At 39.1% G+C, this 18,350-nt stretch overlaps 2 protein-coding genes across 3 annotated transcripts; one reads left to right on the top strand and one right to left on the bottom strand.

Annotated features, from left to right (window-relative positions):
* The first annotated feature begins 1,977 nt into the window (after nucleotides 1–1,977).
* Nucleotides 1,978–2,829, top strand: dharma. The gene is made up of 3 exons (XM_027032498.2): nucleotides 1,978–2,296; nucleotides 2,442–2,629; nucleotides 2,743–2,829. The coding sequence occupies exons 1-3, from the start codon at nucleotides 1,978–1,980 to the stop codon at nucleotides 2,818–2,820; spliced, it is 585 nt and encodes a 194-aa protein (XP_026888299.2). The 3' UTR covers nucleotides 2,821–2,829.
* Nucleotides 2,830–3,000: 171 nt separating this feature from the next.
* On the bottom strand, nucleotides 3,001–17,746 carry clip3 (CAP-GLY domain containing linker protein 3). Of its 2 annotated transcripts, none has more exons than XM_035534462.1 (14): nucleotides 17,585–17,746; nucleotides 15,658–15,809; nucleotides 15,268–15,407; nucleotides 12,564–12,657; nucleotides 11,992–12,153; nucleotides 10,835–10,953; nucleotides 10,476–10,712; nucleotides 7,778–7,913; nucleotides 7,504–7,650; nucleotides 7,191–7,325; nucleotides 6,436–6,559; nucleotides 6,112–6,176; nucleotides 5,611–5,683; nucleotides 3,001–5,519 (listed from the first exon to the last, which is right to left on the bottom strand). In XM_035534462.1, exons 2-14 carry the CDS (start codon nucleotides 15,785–15,787, stop codon nucleotides 5,462–5,464), a joined length of 1,620 nt encoding a protein of 539 aa, XP_035390355.1. In that variant the 5' UTR covers nucleotides 15,788–15,809; nucleotides 17,585–17,746; the 3' UTR covers nucleotides 3,001–5,461. The 2 variants fall into 2 exon arrangements, with proteins under 2 accessions (XP_035390355.1, XP_026888303.1); XM_027032502.2 differs by having other exon boundaries at nucleotides 3,001–5,516.
* Between the last annotated feature and the right edge of the window lie 604 nt (nucleotides 17,747–18,350).

Raw genomic sequence — 18,350 nt, 5'->3', positions numbered from 1 at the left:
TTTATGTTTCTGTGACACAGAAGATGCTATGTAGGTTTAATGGTTGTGGCTACACAATTCCACCTTTATAAGATTTATAACCTTAATAAGAGTGGATTATCATTTACTCTTCAATTAACCACACTTGTGTAGGCATGCTTTTTTAGAAACTGTGCTAGGTCAACAGGTCTAGGGATTTTTTAATTATTCCTTTACAATAAAGGAAGGGGATCCTGCAAAAGACATGACATGTTGGAGGCCTTTTCAAATTCTATTCAGCAGATGCTACATAATGCTACCTAAGTCTAAATAAAAGTGGTAAAAGTATATCATTTGAATAGATTATACTGTGAACGTTTTTATGTTATTTAGTACATGTTGATGCCTGTTTTAAAAACGTCAATTAACGGAATATATAACCTATAGGAGTGTAATAATTGGTACATGAGATCAAACAATGACGTTCTGACAATTTATTAGAGGAGTTGTTCAAATGCCTTATTTCACTCTCGAATTGCTACCTTTTGAAAAATGTGCACCACCGTCTGAAACCAAGGGAGGGTGCCATTTCGTAAACTATGAGTGTACTTCTACTGTATAATTCATTAGTATGTTTACATCAAAAACATTACACACCTTTACTTGAAAAGATAAAAAGGATCAATGAGACATAATTTCGTGGTACCCAGAATCCTTCGTGGCAGCTCTGCCTGTGGTTGCAGCGTGTACACTGGTATGTGTGTGTGTGTGTGTGTGTGTGTGTGTGTGTGTGTGTGTGTGTGTGTGTGTGTGTGTGTGTGTGTGTGTGTGTTTGAGTGTGTGTATGTGCGTGCGTGCGTGTGTGTGCGCACCTGCATACACGAAAGGGGATCTTCTGGCCTATTTTTATTTAAATAATATGAAAGAGAAGTTATGCAAACCTCTGCTATTCATCGTGATCACAAGGTATACAGCAAGTCGACTTTAATCTTAACTTCAGAGTAAGGTGGCTTCCTTTTAGTTGTCTTTTATGCTTTTTGCATATAACATCAGGCGCCATTAGAGTCTGATTACACCCAGATATTTTTACAGACCGAGATTAAGTTACGTCCTTTAATATTACTTAATATTCCAAACGTTTTAAAAAGCTAAAATATAAATTTAAATTTTCATTAATAAAGTGAACTAAAATAAATAAAAGTATTCAGATATAACATTAGATATAACATATATATAGATATAACATATTCATTACTCTTTAGATGGGGAATGATCACTTTTGGTAAATAAGTAATTTCGGTGTAGACCGAATATCATAAGGGTTGTTTAAAAGTTTGATACTTATTTATTGAGATATTTTAAAATATTTTGCGATCCTATTCAACATATTTAGAAATGCGCGTTAAACAGCTAATATATACCTGCATAAACTCACAGTATCTATCGATATTCATGAAGGTCCAAGTATCCTACCTGATAGCCTATATGCTGAATGTGTGTGCCTATACAATTCGCATAGCCCTTTAGTCTTCAGTTAAACGTAGCCTGAAGAATGGATAACCTGGAAAGTCGTAATAGTCTCCAAAACCAAAACACATTATGGACTATGTAACTCGGTCCTCCGAACTAAATAAAACTACATAATGGGAATACAAAAGTTATGGCCCATTCAGGACACGATTAAAACGTTTCCTTTCAACATGTGACGATCAAAGTATTTGAAACTTTAAGGTACAAAGGGCGTCAAACTCCGTTAAGTGTAATGTAAAAAGATAATCGCCTTGTACTGGGCCTTAGTGTGACCTTTATACTTCCACAGTAAGCAGAGAGGTGATAATTGGCCAATAATGGCGTTATTAATCCTAACTGTGGACTTAGTTTGAAGTTAAAATGAAGAAGAGAATAAATATCAAGCTTACTTGAGACTGAGTTCAGAACTGAGCCTGAACAACTGAGGAGAGGTTAGATCAGCTGGAAGGACATTGTTTTTCATAAATAGCGTATAACAAAGAGAAAACCATGGATGCTTCGAAGTTCTCCAACTTCACTATTGATTACATTCTGGGAGAAACGACGCAAACTCAGACACCTGGGTCGGAGATTCCAACAGCTCCGGCATCCTTCAGCGGAAAGCTTAATGCATTGAACCTGGTACCATCGTATGATTTTAATGACCAGGCCAGCGCGGGCGCAATGATGAGGTTCCAAGTGCACTGCCCAGGAATATACGACACAGCTTCTTGTTATAACACGTTACACTGTTGTGGACTGGTCAATTACTATCAAACTAACTTGAACATGAGTTGCTGTTGTGAGCAGTGTTTTTACGCACTTCCAGGTAGGCTTATGTTTAATCTACTACTGCATTAGCAGAACACATTTGCACAAAACAAATGCATATAGAATATTCTTAAATATATACATATGCCTATTTTTAATGCGCGTATATTAACGTTTATGTAATTGCTAATTATTTCTCACAGACTGCAACAAAGAAAAAAGCTGCAGTTTCCGAACAGTTCAGCAGAGGCAGCGAAACCGGATTCGAACTGTTTTCACCGAGAGTCAAACGAAACAACTGGATCAGCTCTTCAGCCTCACCGACTACCCAAGCGCCGAGGCACGAGCAGCGCTCGCAAAAAGCACCGGCCTTAGCGAAGAGACAGTTCGGGTTAGTTAATTGGTCTGTTTGTCTGTTTTGTTTAAACTCAAACTGATCATTTTTACAGTAGTGTAGTCTTTCACGAAAGATTCACAGAATACTCTCATTTTTTTGTCTTTTAGGTTTGGTTCAAAAATCGTCGAGCTCGACGAAAAATACAGAAAAGCACAAGCAGCGCAATGGGGCCTCACGCTTCATAAAAAATCATCTTCATGAAGGCGACCTGTAGTAGACCTCTGCTTTGCTTTAACCAACTTTAAATAAAGCTTACGGATTCAGTTTAACAGTGCTGTCATCTTGTCCTCAATAAAAATTCAGGTGAAATTCATAAGTTTATGCAAGCTTCTTCATTTCCTAAAAGAAATGACAGAGATACCATGTACGAAACATCAAATGTTTATTATTGGTATATCCATAGTCAGAGGAGAATTCGCACTTAAGTTATTGATGGGAATTAACATGCAAATACACTGCTGGAAAAAGAGGAGCACAATTTTATAAAGACAGCATGCAGTAGCCTAGTTAGCTAAACCAGAACTGACCCAGCATTACGATCCTCACAAATCTTTCTTAATAGTTTACATGAGTACACAAACATGGATACTGTCACCAGGTTGTCCAACTGATGCACATTAAAAAGTACATATTGAAATTATTAAAATATATCTTTTTGGACGGAGACATGTTTACAAAGTAATCATACCAAGTAAGATACACAACCCTAGATTAAGAGGATGTAGATTAGCTACTTAAAATGCTATTTTAAATATTTGATACTGAGGGAATTAGACATTCAGTGAGAGATAATTCATACACTCTGTAGCTATCTCATACACTATCTTGTCATTAAATGAAGTGAAATGTCTTCGGAAATGGAGGTCATAAGAAATAAAGAGATTTTGAGTAGCGGTGTTTTGATGAAATGTGAACATCATAAAAAGTCACTGTAAAACAATGCACTTGTTACAAAAAATGGCCAGATCCCACTAAAATCAATGATTATGCATATTATTGGTATTACTGTGTGAATTAAATTATGCACTCAATCTTAAATGCCTTTTACTAGTCTCATATCACTACAAGGCAATGTACTCACTACACAAATTGTATAGCACACATATAACTAGCAATGTGCTGACTGAAAAACAAAATCATATGATTTTTTAAAGTAGTACATTTTCATTCTTTTATTCACTGCTTTTTTGCAGCACTACAGTGCTCTTCATCAGGGTATTAAAGAGATTGCATAAGCAATTCCATATATTATTATTATAATTATTATTTTACTTTCCTCATGGTCAGCCCATAGTTCCCAGCAGACCTGGGATCATCCTATAATTTCTATAATGCTGTCTGTGATAAAAAAGGTGTCATTAAGAGAATGACTCCAAAGCAATTTAATTACTTAAGGACAGAGAGTGACTGGATCTTATCTCCCTCATGCTGTGTTTAAGTATACACAAATACCATCCATAATCACATAGCAAGTTGACATAGATTAGATATTGCTGTTTTTACTTAAACACTTGTTAACACAGATATAATCACATACATTTTTGAATTTTAGAGGTGCTGAAGTAAAACATTCACAAAATTGGTTAACAAAAAAAAATTGAAATGAGATATAGAAAGAGAGAAGGGCTGGTAAGTAAGTACATCAGCCACTGTACTATAGAGAATAGTATTGTTGGGTGACCTGCTTTAGGATTAATGCAAGTTAGGGATATAATTATTCTTGTAAATTAGTTTCATCTATAAACCTAGCAAAAAAGACAGAAATGTGTTTTATTTTGTAATTTGTTTCAATGTTAAAATGAATTACACAATGCAGAATGAGGTGATTGATTTGACTTATTGATTATAACTTAGGCCTTCTACGATTAGGCTGAAGATGACATTTCTCTTGTCTTACGTCTATGTGAGTAATGGCACAGAATCTCATGAGATTATAAAACTAACCTCATCTTCAGACTTTTGATGCAAAGGAAAATTACTAATCAGCACAAGTGGGAGATATAGAACTTCACGCACTATCAATATGCACATGCCTGCACCTTGTCATGCGGAGGGGATGCCAGTACAGCTATAATCCACACTGGCATTCAGAATGATTAGAATATAAACAAGAAAACCCTGTATTGTTTTTTTTTTTAGTTTTTTTTTTTTTTTGCTGTCTTCCTGGTAATTCACAATAATTTCAGGTTACATGTATTTTGCATTTATTCCTACTATGATATTCATTTAATGGTCAGTGGTGGGAGAGGTCACAAGGTTATCTGGCAACATATTTGAGACAGACACTAACCTTCTACATATAAGCATGTTGTGAGACAACTAATGAAAAAGGCATTTTAAAGCATTGTTTCTCACTGAATATTGACATTAAGATAGAGTGCACACGCCAGCAGAAGTCACAATATACTTTGGACTAATCTCGGAAAAGGTGTTTTTCTAAAACAAAATCACACAGGCCAAGCACACAAGAACATTTAATGGAATGTTTTTGGAGGATTAATTTTAGGGGTGATTTTTTTACAACCATGTAAATGTTATCTAACTAAGAAAAGTTCCATGCTAATGAATGGCTTTTGTTAGGGTTATTTTTCCCTAATTCAGAATTCCAGAAACACTGTTTGTTCTTTTGTTTAACAAACGGAATGCAGGACAATAATTGCAAGGCACTAGTTTTTTGCTGTTGATCTGCAGTCAAAGGGGAAATTGAGGAATCACACAGTTGTGCCTTTGCCAGTCTGTGTGACTTTCAGAGAAAAGCACATACCAATGATGTATGGACAGTGAGAAGGGGAATGTTTGCCACTGAGTGAGAAGGGGGTTGGTGGTTTAGGATTGCATTTCCGCACGGAGCATCCAGGGGAACCAACAACAGAAGAGCAACCTGCTGAAACAAACATACAGGTCACAGGTCATAGGTGTGAGATTTTACTTTAAACATACGTAATTTTTTACAAATTCATTCCAGACAAACATACCTGGATATAGAACTCTCAGACGTGATGTCTTTGGGAGACCTCACAGCATTGAAGTTCCGCTTTGGCTGGGACACTGAAGAGTAATACAAGAGTAAATCATCATGGATGATAAAATTCCTTACTGGTGTCAACCATTTCAAATTGCTGAAAGCATATAACAGATAAATGCTGTAGTAGTATTAAAACATTTTATATTGAAATTTTCTATGCAGTCTGATATTACAAATATTACATAAAAATAACATGTGTTATATACCTTACCCAACATTGGTGGGGGCAGTAAATATTTGAAATAATTTAAAATCTGATATGCATTTTTCTAACATGCACAATTAATGTTCAGGAAATGGCGTGTAAAGCTGGTGGGATTTGTGCTAGTAACAACTACACTTCATATGAGAAGCATGCTTCCCCTTAAAATAAGCTAAGCAGAGATATATGACCTGTGGGAAAGAGCCTAGATCATGGTCAGCACTAAATGATCATGCTCCTTATACTTACTAGTCACCTGGTGGACTTTCTTCACCAGTGTCCCCTCACCCTGGGAATCCTTTGGGCCTCCAATTCTGCAGAATAAAAATGACAACATGCCTTATTTTGTTATCACACCAATAATAGCATTTGAACTATTATTAACTATTATTATCTGTTTAGTCTTGTCAAATCTAACCTAAAGCCTAGGTCACTGTGACCTTTGATCTTATCTGAAGGGGTCACTGCCTTTCATATGCCTCAGAATTATACAGCTTAGAACTGGTGAAGGAGAGCACAATGCAGCTACAGGATCAGATGAAGTTTGATCACAGTACATGCTATTTTTGTTACCTTTGAACTCGGGACGGTGGGGCAAACACTCCGTATTTGGGCAGGCAGGTGAAGTAGCGGACCCCGAACACAGAACCATCATGCTTCCCTGTGGGCTGCTCCAGTTCCACTCCAAACCAGTAGCCTGCATAGAAACCCCACCGACCCAGACAGTGATCAGCATACTCCTATGAATGTATCTCCCAGCCATGGACAGAGAGACCACTGCACCTATGGCATTTAGCTGATGCTTTTATCCAAAGTGACTTACAATTATGACTGCGTATAACTTGAGCAATTAAGGGTTAAGAGCCTTGCTCATAGGCCCAACAGTGGCAGCTTGGCAGTGGTGGGGCTTGAACCAGCAACCATCTGATTATAAGTCAAGTACCTTAACCATTGTAAGTTGTAATTTATACATTTTTGGAACCACCTTTGCGCTCAGTACTCAGCTGCCTTGTGCTCTGTGTATGGAGTCTCAACCCTTGATGACCTCTTTCATGAATGACCTGGTTTGGACTACTATGCACACTATGAGCTACCAGCTTCTGAGTACATCAGTGATGCTAGAAATGTGATTAAAACTTATGTTTGACCTCAAAACATAACGTGGTGTCTTAGGTACAACTATACTCCATACTTAACAAGGTTGTTACTGATTGTATGCTTGGGTGGTGAAGATGATGATGATGATGATTAGATTGATACCACGTTAATGCTCGTGCTTTTGCCTGATTTCTTGATATGTCTTCTACCTGTGCTTGCAATAAACATACCTGGTGCAAAATCTGTTTTCCCGTAAAAGCGGACGATTCCTTGTTTCTGTCCGGCCACCAGAACTTGGTCTCCCACTTCAACTTTGACTCCATCAGGATCCAGACTGCCCACTGACAAAGACTTTTTCCTCATAACTAGTAAGTTTTGAAAAATAGATGTATTAAAGGGAAATGTGTTTGGTTAACACATGTTTAAAGGTGAGTTAAATTATCTGATAGGTCTTAGGTTTCACCTCTTACCTACAGCAGTACATCAGAAGCAATATCAAACATCAGTAGGGACACACTGACAGGAAGTGGGTTTGTTACTCACTTTTCTCACGATCCTTCTCCTTCTTCTCTTTCTTGATCTTGCCAGTGACACGGGAAAAGTCCATGCGAGGGGTTTTGGGTGTGGAGGTAACTGAGGAGGGGGTTTGATCGACAGCTTTGCTGATCTTGGACACTGGGGCAAAGATTCCTACAAAGAAAACAGCATAGTGAATAAACCCCACCCCCACAAATAGCATTTACTGAAAAGTAAGACATCCATGTTGTGAACCTGTACATTAAAGGGATGTGAGTGAAGCACAGATCAAGATGCATACCCAGTTTGGGTGGGCAGATGAAGTAGCGGACTCCTCCCACGCTCCCATCATTTTTGCCCACGGGCTCATCCAGCTCGATGCCCACCCACTGGCCACTGGCAAACTCAGTGGTGCCACAGAAACGGAGGGTGCCCGTCTGATGAAGAAAGACAGGCTACATAAACATGGATACATGCAACTGGACTAAAAACATTCTCCATGATGCTGGAACTCCAGCTTTTAACTTGGATGGGAGGCATATTATGATTCTCTTATCATCTCATAGTTATTACAGTTAAAAAAAAAAATCTGTTAATTTGTTGATTTCAAATGTATACACACACGTATATCCATGGTTCTCACATCTTTTGTATATACCCTCGTGCACTGGGGTTGCTTGTGTAGTAGCATTACAACAGTCCAACCGACTCTTGTCCATGAGTGTTTTGTATGTGTTCCAGTAGTCCTCTTTTCATTGCCCTGGTCCCCCAGCATCTGACACAGATATCTTGTTTTTAACAATAATGCCTCATTGTTAGTGAGGGGTAGCATTAAGGACCAACATCCACAAGTGGCAAGTGCTATCACAACTTGAGATTGTTATGGCAAAGGGGAGCCAGGATGACAGGTCAGAGGGGGGATATCATCATCATCGTCATCCCCACACCATGAACTTGGGAACCAAGACCCAATGAGTCCATGCTCAATAATAAAGCTGATGACCTGAAACTGAAAACCATGTCTAAGCTGAGCAGACTACCAAGATGTAGTAGATGATCGAATGAAGTACCTGAAAGATGTGAATAAACAATGTCTGTGATATATGCAACAGTGATATTTGAACACCACGGAGAAGGATATCTTGAAAGGAGAAGTCTGAAAACTCTTAGAAATCCTGAAGAGAGAGGATGTTCTCCCATTCAAAGTATACACCCAGTGGCAGTGGCATAACAATAATAACACTGATATTCATACTGCTAGTAACCATAACACTAGCAGACAGCCAAGAAAGGGTCTCAAGCATGAAGAACTGTAAAGCTGACAAAGCCAATTCAATGATTCAACACATGGATCCTGGAATGCTTGAGGCTGTATATCAAGAACTTGATCAAGGCCAACTTTAAGTCAACAGCATGAGTTTACCAAGGAGATTCCCTGTTCTCGCTGCTTTGCCTGAACCCCATCAGTGGCTACGGATACCAGCTACAGAATGGATCAACCATGAGCCACATCCTGTACATGGATGCCAGAAGTAACTGAGACATCAACTCACCAATCCATCTCACTAAGACAGCAACAACAGCAATGACATCGGAATGTCTTTCGGACTGAATAAGTAGATAAGGTCATATGTTTACAAGGAGAGTAAACATACAGAACAGAGGGCAGCTGGGCAAATCCCACAGGCAAATGGGAATCATGAAGAGGCTACAAGGAAAGCAACTACAGCCAAATACCTACAAAGAGTGAGGCAAGTCCTGCTGAATGGGAATCAGTCAGCTGAATGGGAAAAAAAGATCCGAGCTACCCCGCTGGCACAAAAAGCTGGCCTAAGGATGAGATAGAAGCCACTGAGATCAAGACAATGCATGGAAGTTTTCATCCCAAGCACTTTGAGACCGTATACTAAGAAAGGGGGGCTGAGGACTAGTGAGAGTCAGAACCACTATCTGGGATGAAACAAACAAGATCCAGGAATACACCAGGATAATGACCCCAAGTGACAAAGTGCTTAGTGAATACCTCAGACAGCAGAAACCTGAGGACAGTAGAAACCCTACGAGAATGGAAAAGAGGAGGAACAGAGGAAAAACCCCTGTACGATACTGACCACTGGCAGATAGTGGAAGTGGTTGATATGGAGAAATCCTACCAATGGGATTGAAAGACAGCACACAGGCACCAATCATGGCAGCAGTACAGGAACAAGTGCTAAACATGAGATCAGTAGAGGCTGGGATCTATCACACGAGGCAGGACCACAGATGCAGACTATGCAAAGATGCCCCTGAGACAATCCAGCACATAATAGTGGGATGCAAGATATTAGTAGTCAGGTTGTTCATGTAAAACCATAACCAAGTGGCTGGCATAGTGTACAAAAACATCTGTGCTGAGTATGGGCTAAGTGGAATATACCCCTAAAGGTGGTGGAAAATGACTGTGCTAAGACCCTGTGGGACTTCCAGAAACAGACAGACAAGATGGTAATGGCTAACCAATCAGACATAGTAGTGGTAGACAAACAATAGAAGAAGGCCATAGTGATAGGTGTGGCAATCCCAAATAATAACAACATAAGGAAAAAGGAGCATGAAGGAAGAAAAGATGTGGGGGGGTAAAGCAACTGTGGTTCCCATAGTAATTGAAGCACTAGGGGTGGTAAACCCCAAACTGAGAGAATGGCAGTCCTGGGAACAGCCAAGATACAATGCAGGACTCTCAAGCTCCTAGGCCTTTGGTAGAGGACCTGGGTGTGAAGGAAAAAGTCAGCCCAGAGGTCAAAAAAAAAAAGTAAAAAAAAAAATTAATAAAATATATATATATATATATATATATATATATATATATATATATATATATATATATATATATGGGAATAAAGCAGCTTGTTTCGGTCGTAAAATGCTGTATTCTTGCTACTGCTATTCTTCTTTTCACTGCTCCTCAGCTTTCATTAGTAATACCCTGTTAGTGCTTTGTGCTCACCCCAACCCACCTTCATGTCGTCGAGCAAAATACGGTCCCCCAGTTTCAGGCCAAGTGAAGACAGCATGAGGTTGCCGGGGATGTTGTCGTAGTTGGGTAGAGTTACACGTGGCAGATTGCAGCTGAGCGGCACGGCGTCCAGCAGCAACTGCTTGAGCTCCTTGGCCACCATGGCTGCCTCTGCCTTGTCCAGACTCATGTCCATGGGGTCAGGGACAACGTCAGCTGGGCCCTGGCCCTTATCATTCTGGGGAAAAACAGCAGAAAATGATTAGTGTGGTGGAAACATCGTTGCCGTTGGCACTAAACAGGAATATAGTGGATAGTGGATAAAATGAGATCTTGGGCCCACTGGCTCCTGGGTCATACCCGGACAGTGGGATTGGCTCCATGCTCCAGCAGGCATTTGACAGCTCCCAGGCATAGGTTGGAGGCGGCAATGTGAAGAGCAGTGCCATGGTAGAAGTCACTGCAAGTGGAGTTGAGCACTGTGCAGAATTTAAAAAAAGGCCTCTTAGCACATTTACCATCTCCTGATGATCAAAAATCAGAGGAAATCAACTAGATTCACATTCTACTAGAACTTCCCGGACGTGCTCAGAGCTGTAAAAGACAACGCTGCGAAGGCAGTAGCTAGCAAATAATTCATCCACCTCGATTCCCACCCACTGGCCGCTGGTAAACTTGGTGGTGCCACAGAAATGGAGGGTGCCCGTTTGATGAAGAAATACAGGCTACATAAAGATGGATACAAGCAAATGGACTAAAAACTTTGACTCTGGAACCCAGCTTTTAACTGTGAAGTAAAGAAAATTATATGACACTCTCACCATCTGAAACATAGTCAGTTTTAAAAAAAAATGTTAACAGACTTGATCTTCACTCCTTTTGCAATATGTTTTTGTTTTTTTTGTTGTTTTTTTTAAATTAAATCTTTCAGCTCACCTCCTGCACCAGACTGAACAACCTTAAGGTCAATGAAATTAAACCAATGGACCCATTAGAAGCTATGATTGAAAGATGGGATAGCTGTTACATTACAGGTGATTGTAATTAGAGACTTACAGGTTTATTTCTGCAATACCTGCATCAATATCAGCTTTTTAATGATGTGTGATTTTTGTTAGGTTTATATGTTGACACTATGACAGCTTGATTCTATTGCTTGAGATGTGAAGAAAACACTGCCAAAGGTAGCAAATCAATGGCCAGTTCTGTTCTGAAATCTTGGGGAGAGAGATCAATGCAGTGTTAATGAAATGGGACAAGTGTGTGTGTGTGTGTGTGTGTATGTGTGTGTGTGTGTGTGTGTTTGAGTGTGTGTGTGTGTGTGTGTGTGTGTGTGTGTGTATGAGACTTTGTAAGACGCAGAAAGGTTTGAGTCATGGAGTTTAACAATTTCTGAGAATTTACCACAGCACAGCCAAGTCCAATAAAACACCTGGATGGGTTCCACAGTGAAGCAGTAAGAATGAGTCAAAATGCCATCCAACTGACTAGCTCCAGTTTTGTGTGTTTGTACTCACCTCTGGGCTTAGAAGCTTTGAGCAGAACCCGGATGAGTTCGGGAACATCAAAGTAAGCTGCATAATGCAGTGCGTTCATGTTGGTCCAGCGGCTGCGCAGACTCACGTCTGCATCTAGAGCAAGCAGCTGATTGGTCAGCCTCAGGGCTGCCTCGGGGTCTCCTGGCAATGGACACACAAGGAGCCATTAACCCAAAAATGCAGTATTAGCTTGCATGATATTGCAGATAGTTTTCCACTGTCATTATTTCAATTACTTTCTGTATTAGGAAAATATGACAGTAAGCTGTATGTATTCATAATATTCATAATATTCCAGGCCCTTAAAGATGCAAACAATAACAAAATTTACAAAATAACACAGTATGCAGTACCAGTACATTATGCAATAAAATGGCTAGTGATGGATAACTGACAAAGCGTTGTCTGCACTTCTGGCTTATAATTCTACATTAAGACCTTTAATTGACCAGTAACGCTTAAAACAAACAGTCAAACGAACAAGAGTTTGGATTGATAAAGAACTACTACAGTACAGGGTAAAGAGAATGAAACTTAGGCCAGTCACTCACCTACTCCATGTGCTCCTGCTTTGCAGCTATAGTGCAGGAGTGTCATATCTGTCAGCCCATCACGATCATTGACATGACAACCGCGCTTTAAAATCTGTAAGACAAGAAGATATATCAGTGTTTTTGGAAAAGACTGAATGGATTGGCAAGGAATCAAAAGAGGAAGAGAGGAAAATTATGTTGCTGCCTTGAGAATGAGCACTTCCCTGAATAACGGTCATGCTTGTAATAATAGGTTGAATAATGAAAGATAAACTAGCAGTCAAGTGTGGAGATTTAATTTCACTTTAAATGGGGTGGGGAGTGGGGAAAACAGAAAACTTCTTAAGAGCAATTGCTGAGGGGGACACCAAATGTGCCGACAAATGTATTAAGTGTATGGCAGCTGTGTTAGCTGCAAGGTAATGCAGGGAATAAAACACTCTAGTTATAGTTGTGAAATTGTTTTCTTCTGTTGAGTGGTAGAAGTAAAGAATCATGTCTAGCATGTCCTTAGTTTTAAGGTAACATTTGCAACGTAGCTACTTACTGGAGGTCAGCCACCAGTGACATACATCTTTTCTCCACAGACAATTGTACTGAGGACTAATGCTTGTGGGGGTTTGGGTGATGGTAGTCAGTAGACTGTGAGGCTTATGAAGGGAAGGCAACCTTTCAAAATTTAAAACAAATTGTTTTGCGTCTATAATTAGCACAGGTTCTTTCAATGCAAATTATGATATTTAAAATTATATCATTATGTTTATAATGATATAACGATATATACTGTCCCCTCCATAATTTCTGCCACTGCTAGCAGTTGTTTACTGATAGATGAAAGGGGAAAGTAGTTTTGCTGACTCACTCTGCTGTATCAGTTCCCACACCACTTTCCATCAGCCTCTCAGGGACTTCCACTGAGAAAAGGCAGCCATTTTGTGTGTGTGCTTTTGTGGGTTTATGGTACTAGCAGAATAAATATGAATACCAGATAAAAAGTGAATCATATGGTATTTTGAGCATTGTTGAGACAGTATGACTCAGTGGACTGTTTCTTGGCTACAGAAAGGTAGAGAGACTTACTTCCCTCACAGATTTGACAAAGAAGCATGATTTAGAAGACTCAATTGAGAGTTTGGTCAGGTGAATGGAGGAGGCTCATCTCCGTAGATATCAATCCCTGCAGCCAGAGAGTCTCTAGAGATACACAGCAAGAACACCACCAAACATCCCTAGCCATGTCCCAGTTTTGAGTGTGTGTGTTTCAGAGAGAGATAGAGAGAGATAGAGAAAGATAGACAGACAGACAGACAGAGATATGAGCTGTAAAATGATATCTAAAACTTGGAGCCAACAACCATATCTCAAACTGCTGCCCTCTTACTATAATGGGAAAGCTGAATCTGTCTCTCCTCAGATCGACAGAGTGAGAGGAAGTAGATCATTGCTTCCATCTAGAGAGCTGGGCCAGTTATCCAAAATTTTCAATGGAGAACACTAGGGTACACAAATTTATTCAAGGTACTTTTTAATCTATATATAGGAAAATTGTCCATAGAATTAGAACCTTCCAAAAACAGAGCAATGCAATGGTCCACATTTCTGCATGACATTAATGACTAATACTTCAGAGAATATGCTGTTATATACTGAATGCCGATGCAGAACATGAGAAAAATTCCCCTGCCTTGTGAAAGCAAATCACTGAATCTTTACCCATTTTACAACCCATGTTAAGAAAACATGTAATTACAGCAAGGGAAATTTTATAGAAAAAGGCCATAATGCTGAATAAGATATAGCTCAAATTTCCTAATCTGTCTGTCAAAAGAACACTTCATTCTCACTTTTCTTTTGCTATTCGTCAAGCACTGTCATTATTTTCTATTGTTCAACAGTTAAACACAACATGCACCTGTAAGAGACTACCAGGGACTGCGCCACATGACACTACAAACCACATTCTGCACAGCATCAGAAACCTGATTCCTCCCAACAGCCCATTCTAGCTGTGTGAAAAAAAAATCAATACATCTCTCCTTGTGCTGCCATTTGATAGCAAACAAACTTGGCTTTGCAGAGAGGGACCTTTCACAGATTAAGCCAGAAAGGCCACAGGCTTTGTCAGTTAAACAGTGAACAAGCAAACAATGAGGCTTTAATGCTTTAGTTTGCCAAGATGGTCTCCATCCTTTATTCACCTGACTGTTCTAGAGCTATTGTACCACTACTGCAAAGGTGAGTGTCATTGGCCTTTAGTTTTGTGCAATACAAACTCAATTCAAGGCAACAGTGCATGTAATTGACAACGTGAACAGCAAAATACAGGCTACACCAGCAGTATGAAAACACTGAGTAGAAATTAATCAAAGATGAAACCATGATCAGCAAATGCAACAAATGCAAAACATGACAAGTGTTATAGAAGTTATATCCTCCATATATCATTTATATACATTCAGTTTTTGATTTTGGAAAAACAATACATTTGCAACATTTCCCTTCACCTGGGTTTTTGGCATTTGGTTTTACTTGCTGCAGAGGTTTTTTTTATTTCTGTTCTGTTTTAGCTCCTCATATACCTAGCCCAAGTAATCAAGGGCTGCCAAGTTTTTCATGACCAGGTCAAAGAATTTTGAGAGATGAAACAGAGTAAATATGTAGACTGGCTAGCAGGCAGCAAGGACAGTGATGAGAAATTTTACCCTCCATATTGGTGTCTCACCTCTTCACCGATGATGTCAATCTTGTGCTGCACCTGTGGGACCCACTGCCGGATAATGGCAAAAAGCTCAGGGATGGTGGTGTGGGGATCCATGAGAATCTCCAAACACGCCGGGTCATTCGGATCAAAGAACGTGAATGCTGAAACAGCGATTGAATTAAATACTTGATACAGCAGGATTTTCACTGACAAAGAGTTCTTTCAACTGAGTGTTTATAAATATTACAAATGAACAGTGGCTGATTATGTAAACCCTTCCTTTATCTTAATGACTTAGATTTGTCTTATTTCTCATTATTCAGTAGTCTGAGTTTTAAAAAATGGATCTACAGGTTTCAGGTTTCTTTGCTAAGCATTTCTTTAGAGATGAAATCAGGTCAAGACACGCACCATAGTCTTTGGGGAGTGGAGCCTGGGCAGATGGGTGAACGATGGGTTTCTTGCGAGATTCATGGACAAGGCTCGTGAACTCAGAGATAGTCTGGGTCTCCTCTACCTCAGCACTCTCTTCTTTAGTCATCGTAATTTATGTGACTGTGGGCCTGGAAAGAGAATGTGCATTCAGTTGGGCAGCAAGCTGACACAGTCATTACTAAATCAGTTAGTGGTGATGCCACATAGGTTCCCTCAGATACCTTCCATGTCTGACATTGAAAACAAAAATAGAAAATCAAAAATACCTTTCATTAGATCTACCAAAGGTATCGCAAGGAGACAGCACACACTAGCAAGCTCAAATGTCAGAAAATGTGAACAGGAAAATGCGAACAGAATTAAAGGAGGCACCAGACTACAAACAGTTTATTTTGACATTGTTATTATTATCTTATCTTCTATAAGTGCTTACATTTTTGGCAGTACTAAGCCTTATTCATTGTCTGTTTTTGCCTGCTTTAGGTAATTGACTTCCCATGGGCCATTGGGGCTGTATTTCCAGAATTTAATGCGTGGTCAGCTTGCCACTTTTATAGTGCTACTTTGTCAGTGATAGTGGAGTCAGAGCAATGAACATGCTGTGTGATCACAGGTTGGCTTTACACAGTCTATTTATTATTTTGGGTTTTCATAACTCTTGCAGTGGCAATCATGAAGTGGGGTGGAGTCATGCTACAGTTGGTTAATGCAGAAAAGAGCAATGAGCACAACACCAGCCAGAACCTTGCAAACAAGGTTTAGTGTTTTCTTTTTTTTAAAGAAGACTGCATAAGATTTCTTCTGCATAAGATTTCTTCATTGTCAATTGTAAAATTATGCAACTACAGTAGGCTATAACAAAAATGTTTAACAGAAAAGAGGTCTTTAATGAAATAGTAAAGAGGTGTATATAAGTATATAGCATATAATTAAGAGGTCTATATAGGCAAATACCCTTTCTGAACCTTATGATGTTTTATAAACATCAGCAGTAGTCATAAACTTTCATTCTGGCTCTTAGGGGTGGGGGTGGGGGTATTTGAAACAGAGGAAAGACGTTAAAAAATTTTATCCCCCCCCCCCCTTTTTTTTTTTTTGCTCAGTGGTCTACATCTACATAACAGACATTAATGTTCATATAGGTATCCCAGTTTGAAAATGTTGTATGCCAATAAAATGTTTAATAATATTCATTTACTCTCACCCTGCAACTTCATGTTTACAAGGCCATAGCCATTTAATACTGGCACAATAACAGGCCCTTAGCCTTTACCTAGGTAGTGCGTTTTCACACCACCACCATCATCACCACAACCAATAATAATAATAATAATAATAATAATAATAATAATAATAATAATAATAGGTTAATCCTGAACAACAGTAGTCTAACCTTTAGTTTTACTTTTTTTTAAAAGATTCATCTAAAAAAGAAATGCATATGTAACGGATTTTTCATTAATTCTTTGTGTTTTAGGCTTTTTATGTGACACAAACGACAAAAGAGATAAAGATGCATTAGCATTGGAATAGTTAGTTTAACTCGGCGCTATCGTAAGTGAAGCATATGCTAAGCGTGTAGGGAGTAATCACACCAGAGAAACGCCCATAAGCTCAGTTTTGTCTTGAAGAGGAGTCTACCTGATATAATATACAGCTCAATATTAGTCATCACGCTAAAGACATTATTTATATTTATACCATAAACCTGAAAATCGCAGCGCACTAAAACTGCGTTTTATGTCTAGCTCGTCCGTCTTCATTTCTCTATGTCAACAACAGAACATGGATGCTCCTATCGCGTAGGCTAATGGAAACAAAAGCATTGTCATGCCACAGTAAAACACGTTTACTGTCTACATAGCGAAGAAGCAATGTTACGGTGAAATAAGCACTGACATACCTGATAACAAGCCACAAAACCCAGACCTTCGTTTCTCTCTTTAATCAGTTTTTCCTTCTGCTCTGGATCTTAGAAAAAAACGTACAGAGGATGAGAAGACGACGGTGGATGGAGCTGCGCCTCGTCCTTTTCCCTGCCTGCGTCACGTCTCTGACTCATGCCTGGACCACTCTCCTCCAAGCTCCATTCACATCTCGCTCTGCGCAACCAAGCTTGACACTCATTCTAGAATTCTTTGGGATACACTGCATCTGCTGTTTTCAGTTTGAGATATTGCATAGGAGAATAGTGCTAAATAGTTTGTCACTATATTTGTCACTATACTGATCCACTTTTTGAACAAGTGTTCTCAAAATACTTTCAGATAGACTTCCAACAAACACAGACTTCCTTACCACAAAGACAATGTAATTCATATCAAAATGAGACATGCAACCAAATAATTGTTTTAGAAAATTATAATTTTCTCAATTTATCGAATTATTTTAAAATGTATCATAATTCAATGCAATTCTAAGTCAGTATATATGTCATGCAGTGTATAGATACAAAGGAACAAAACTTAACAGAATATATAAATCGTTAGCATATAGTAGCCGTAGCCTACAGTCTTTGGCGGGACATTACAATGCATAAGGTAAATGTCTCTGTGGTTGCATATGTAGTATGCCCTCGCTAATCTCATACAAGAGAGTAATCAAACAACGATTAAAGGTAACTAATTAGGGTGAAAACTGTGGGCATAGAAACAAAACTCGTTTTATTT

Source organism: Electrophorus electricus, chromosome 15 (assembly GCF_013358815.1).
Source record: "Electrophorus electricus isolate fEleEle1 chromosome 15, fEleEle1.pri, whole genome shotgun sequence".
NCBI lineage: Eukaryota > Metazoa > Chordata > Actinopteri > Gymnotiformes > Gymnotidae > Electrophorus > Electrophorus electricus.
The sequence above is the reverse complement of the archived record's forward strand: the minus strand, read 5'-3'. Positions and strand labels throughout refer to the sequence as shown.

Bases quoted from the DNA above. Each gene is read 5' to 3' on its own strand.
- clip3 (XM_035534462.1), bottom strand. From the start codon at position 15,787: ATGACTAAAGAAGAGAGTGCTGAGGTAGAGGAGACCCAGACTATCTCT. The intron at 12,658-15,267 runs GTGAGACACCAA...CTTGTCTTACAG, and splicing joins TTGACATCATCGGTGAAGAG to ATTTTAAAGCGCGGTTGTCA. The intron at 6,560-7,190 runs GTATGTTTATTG...GTTTCTATGCAG, and splicing joins GAAAACAGATTTTGCACCAG to GCTACTGGTTTGGAGTGGAA.
- dharma (XM_027032498.2), top strand. From the start codon at position 1,978: ATGGATGCTTCGAAGTTCTCCAACTTCACTATTGATTACATTCTGGGA. The intron at 2,297-2,441 runs GTAGGCTTATGT...TATTTCTCACAG, and splicing joins GTGTTTTTACGCACTTCCAG to ACTGCAACAAAGAAAAAAGC. The intron at 2,630-2,742 runs GTTAGTTAATTG...TTTGTCTTTTAG, and splicing joins TTAGCGAAGAGACAGTTCGG to GTTTGGTTCAAAAATCGTCG.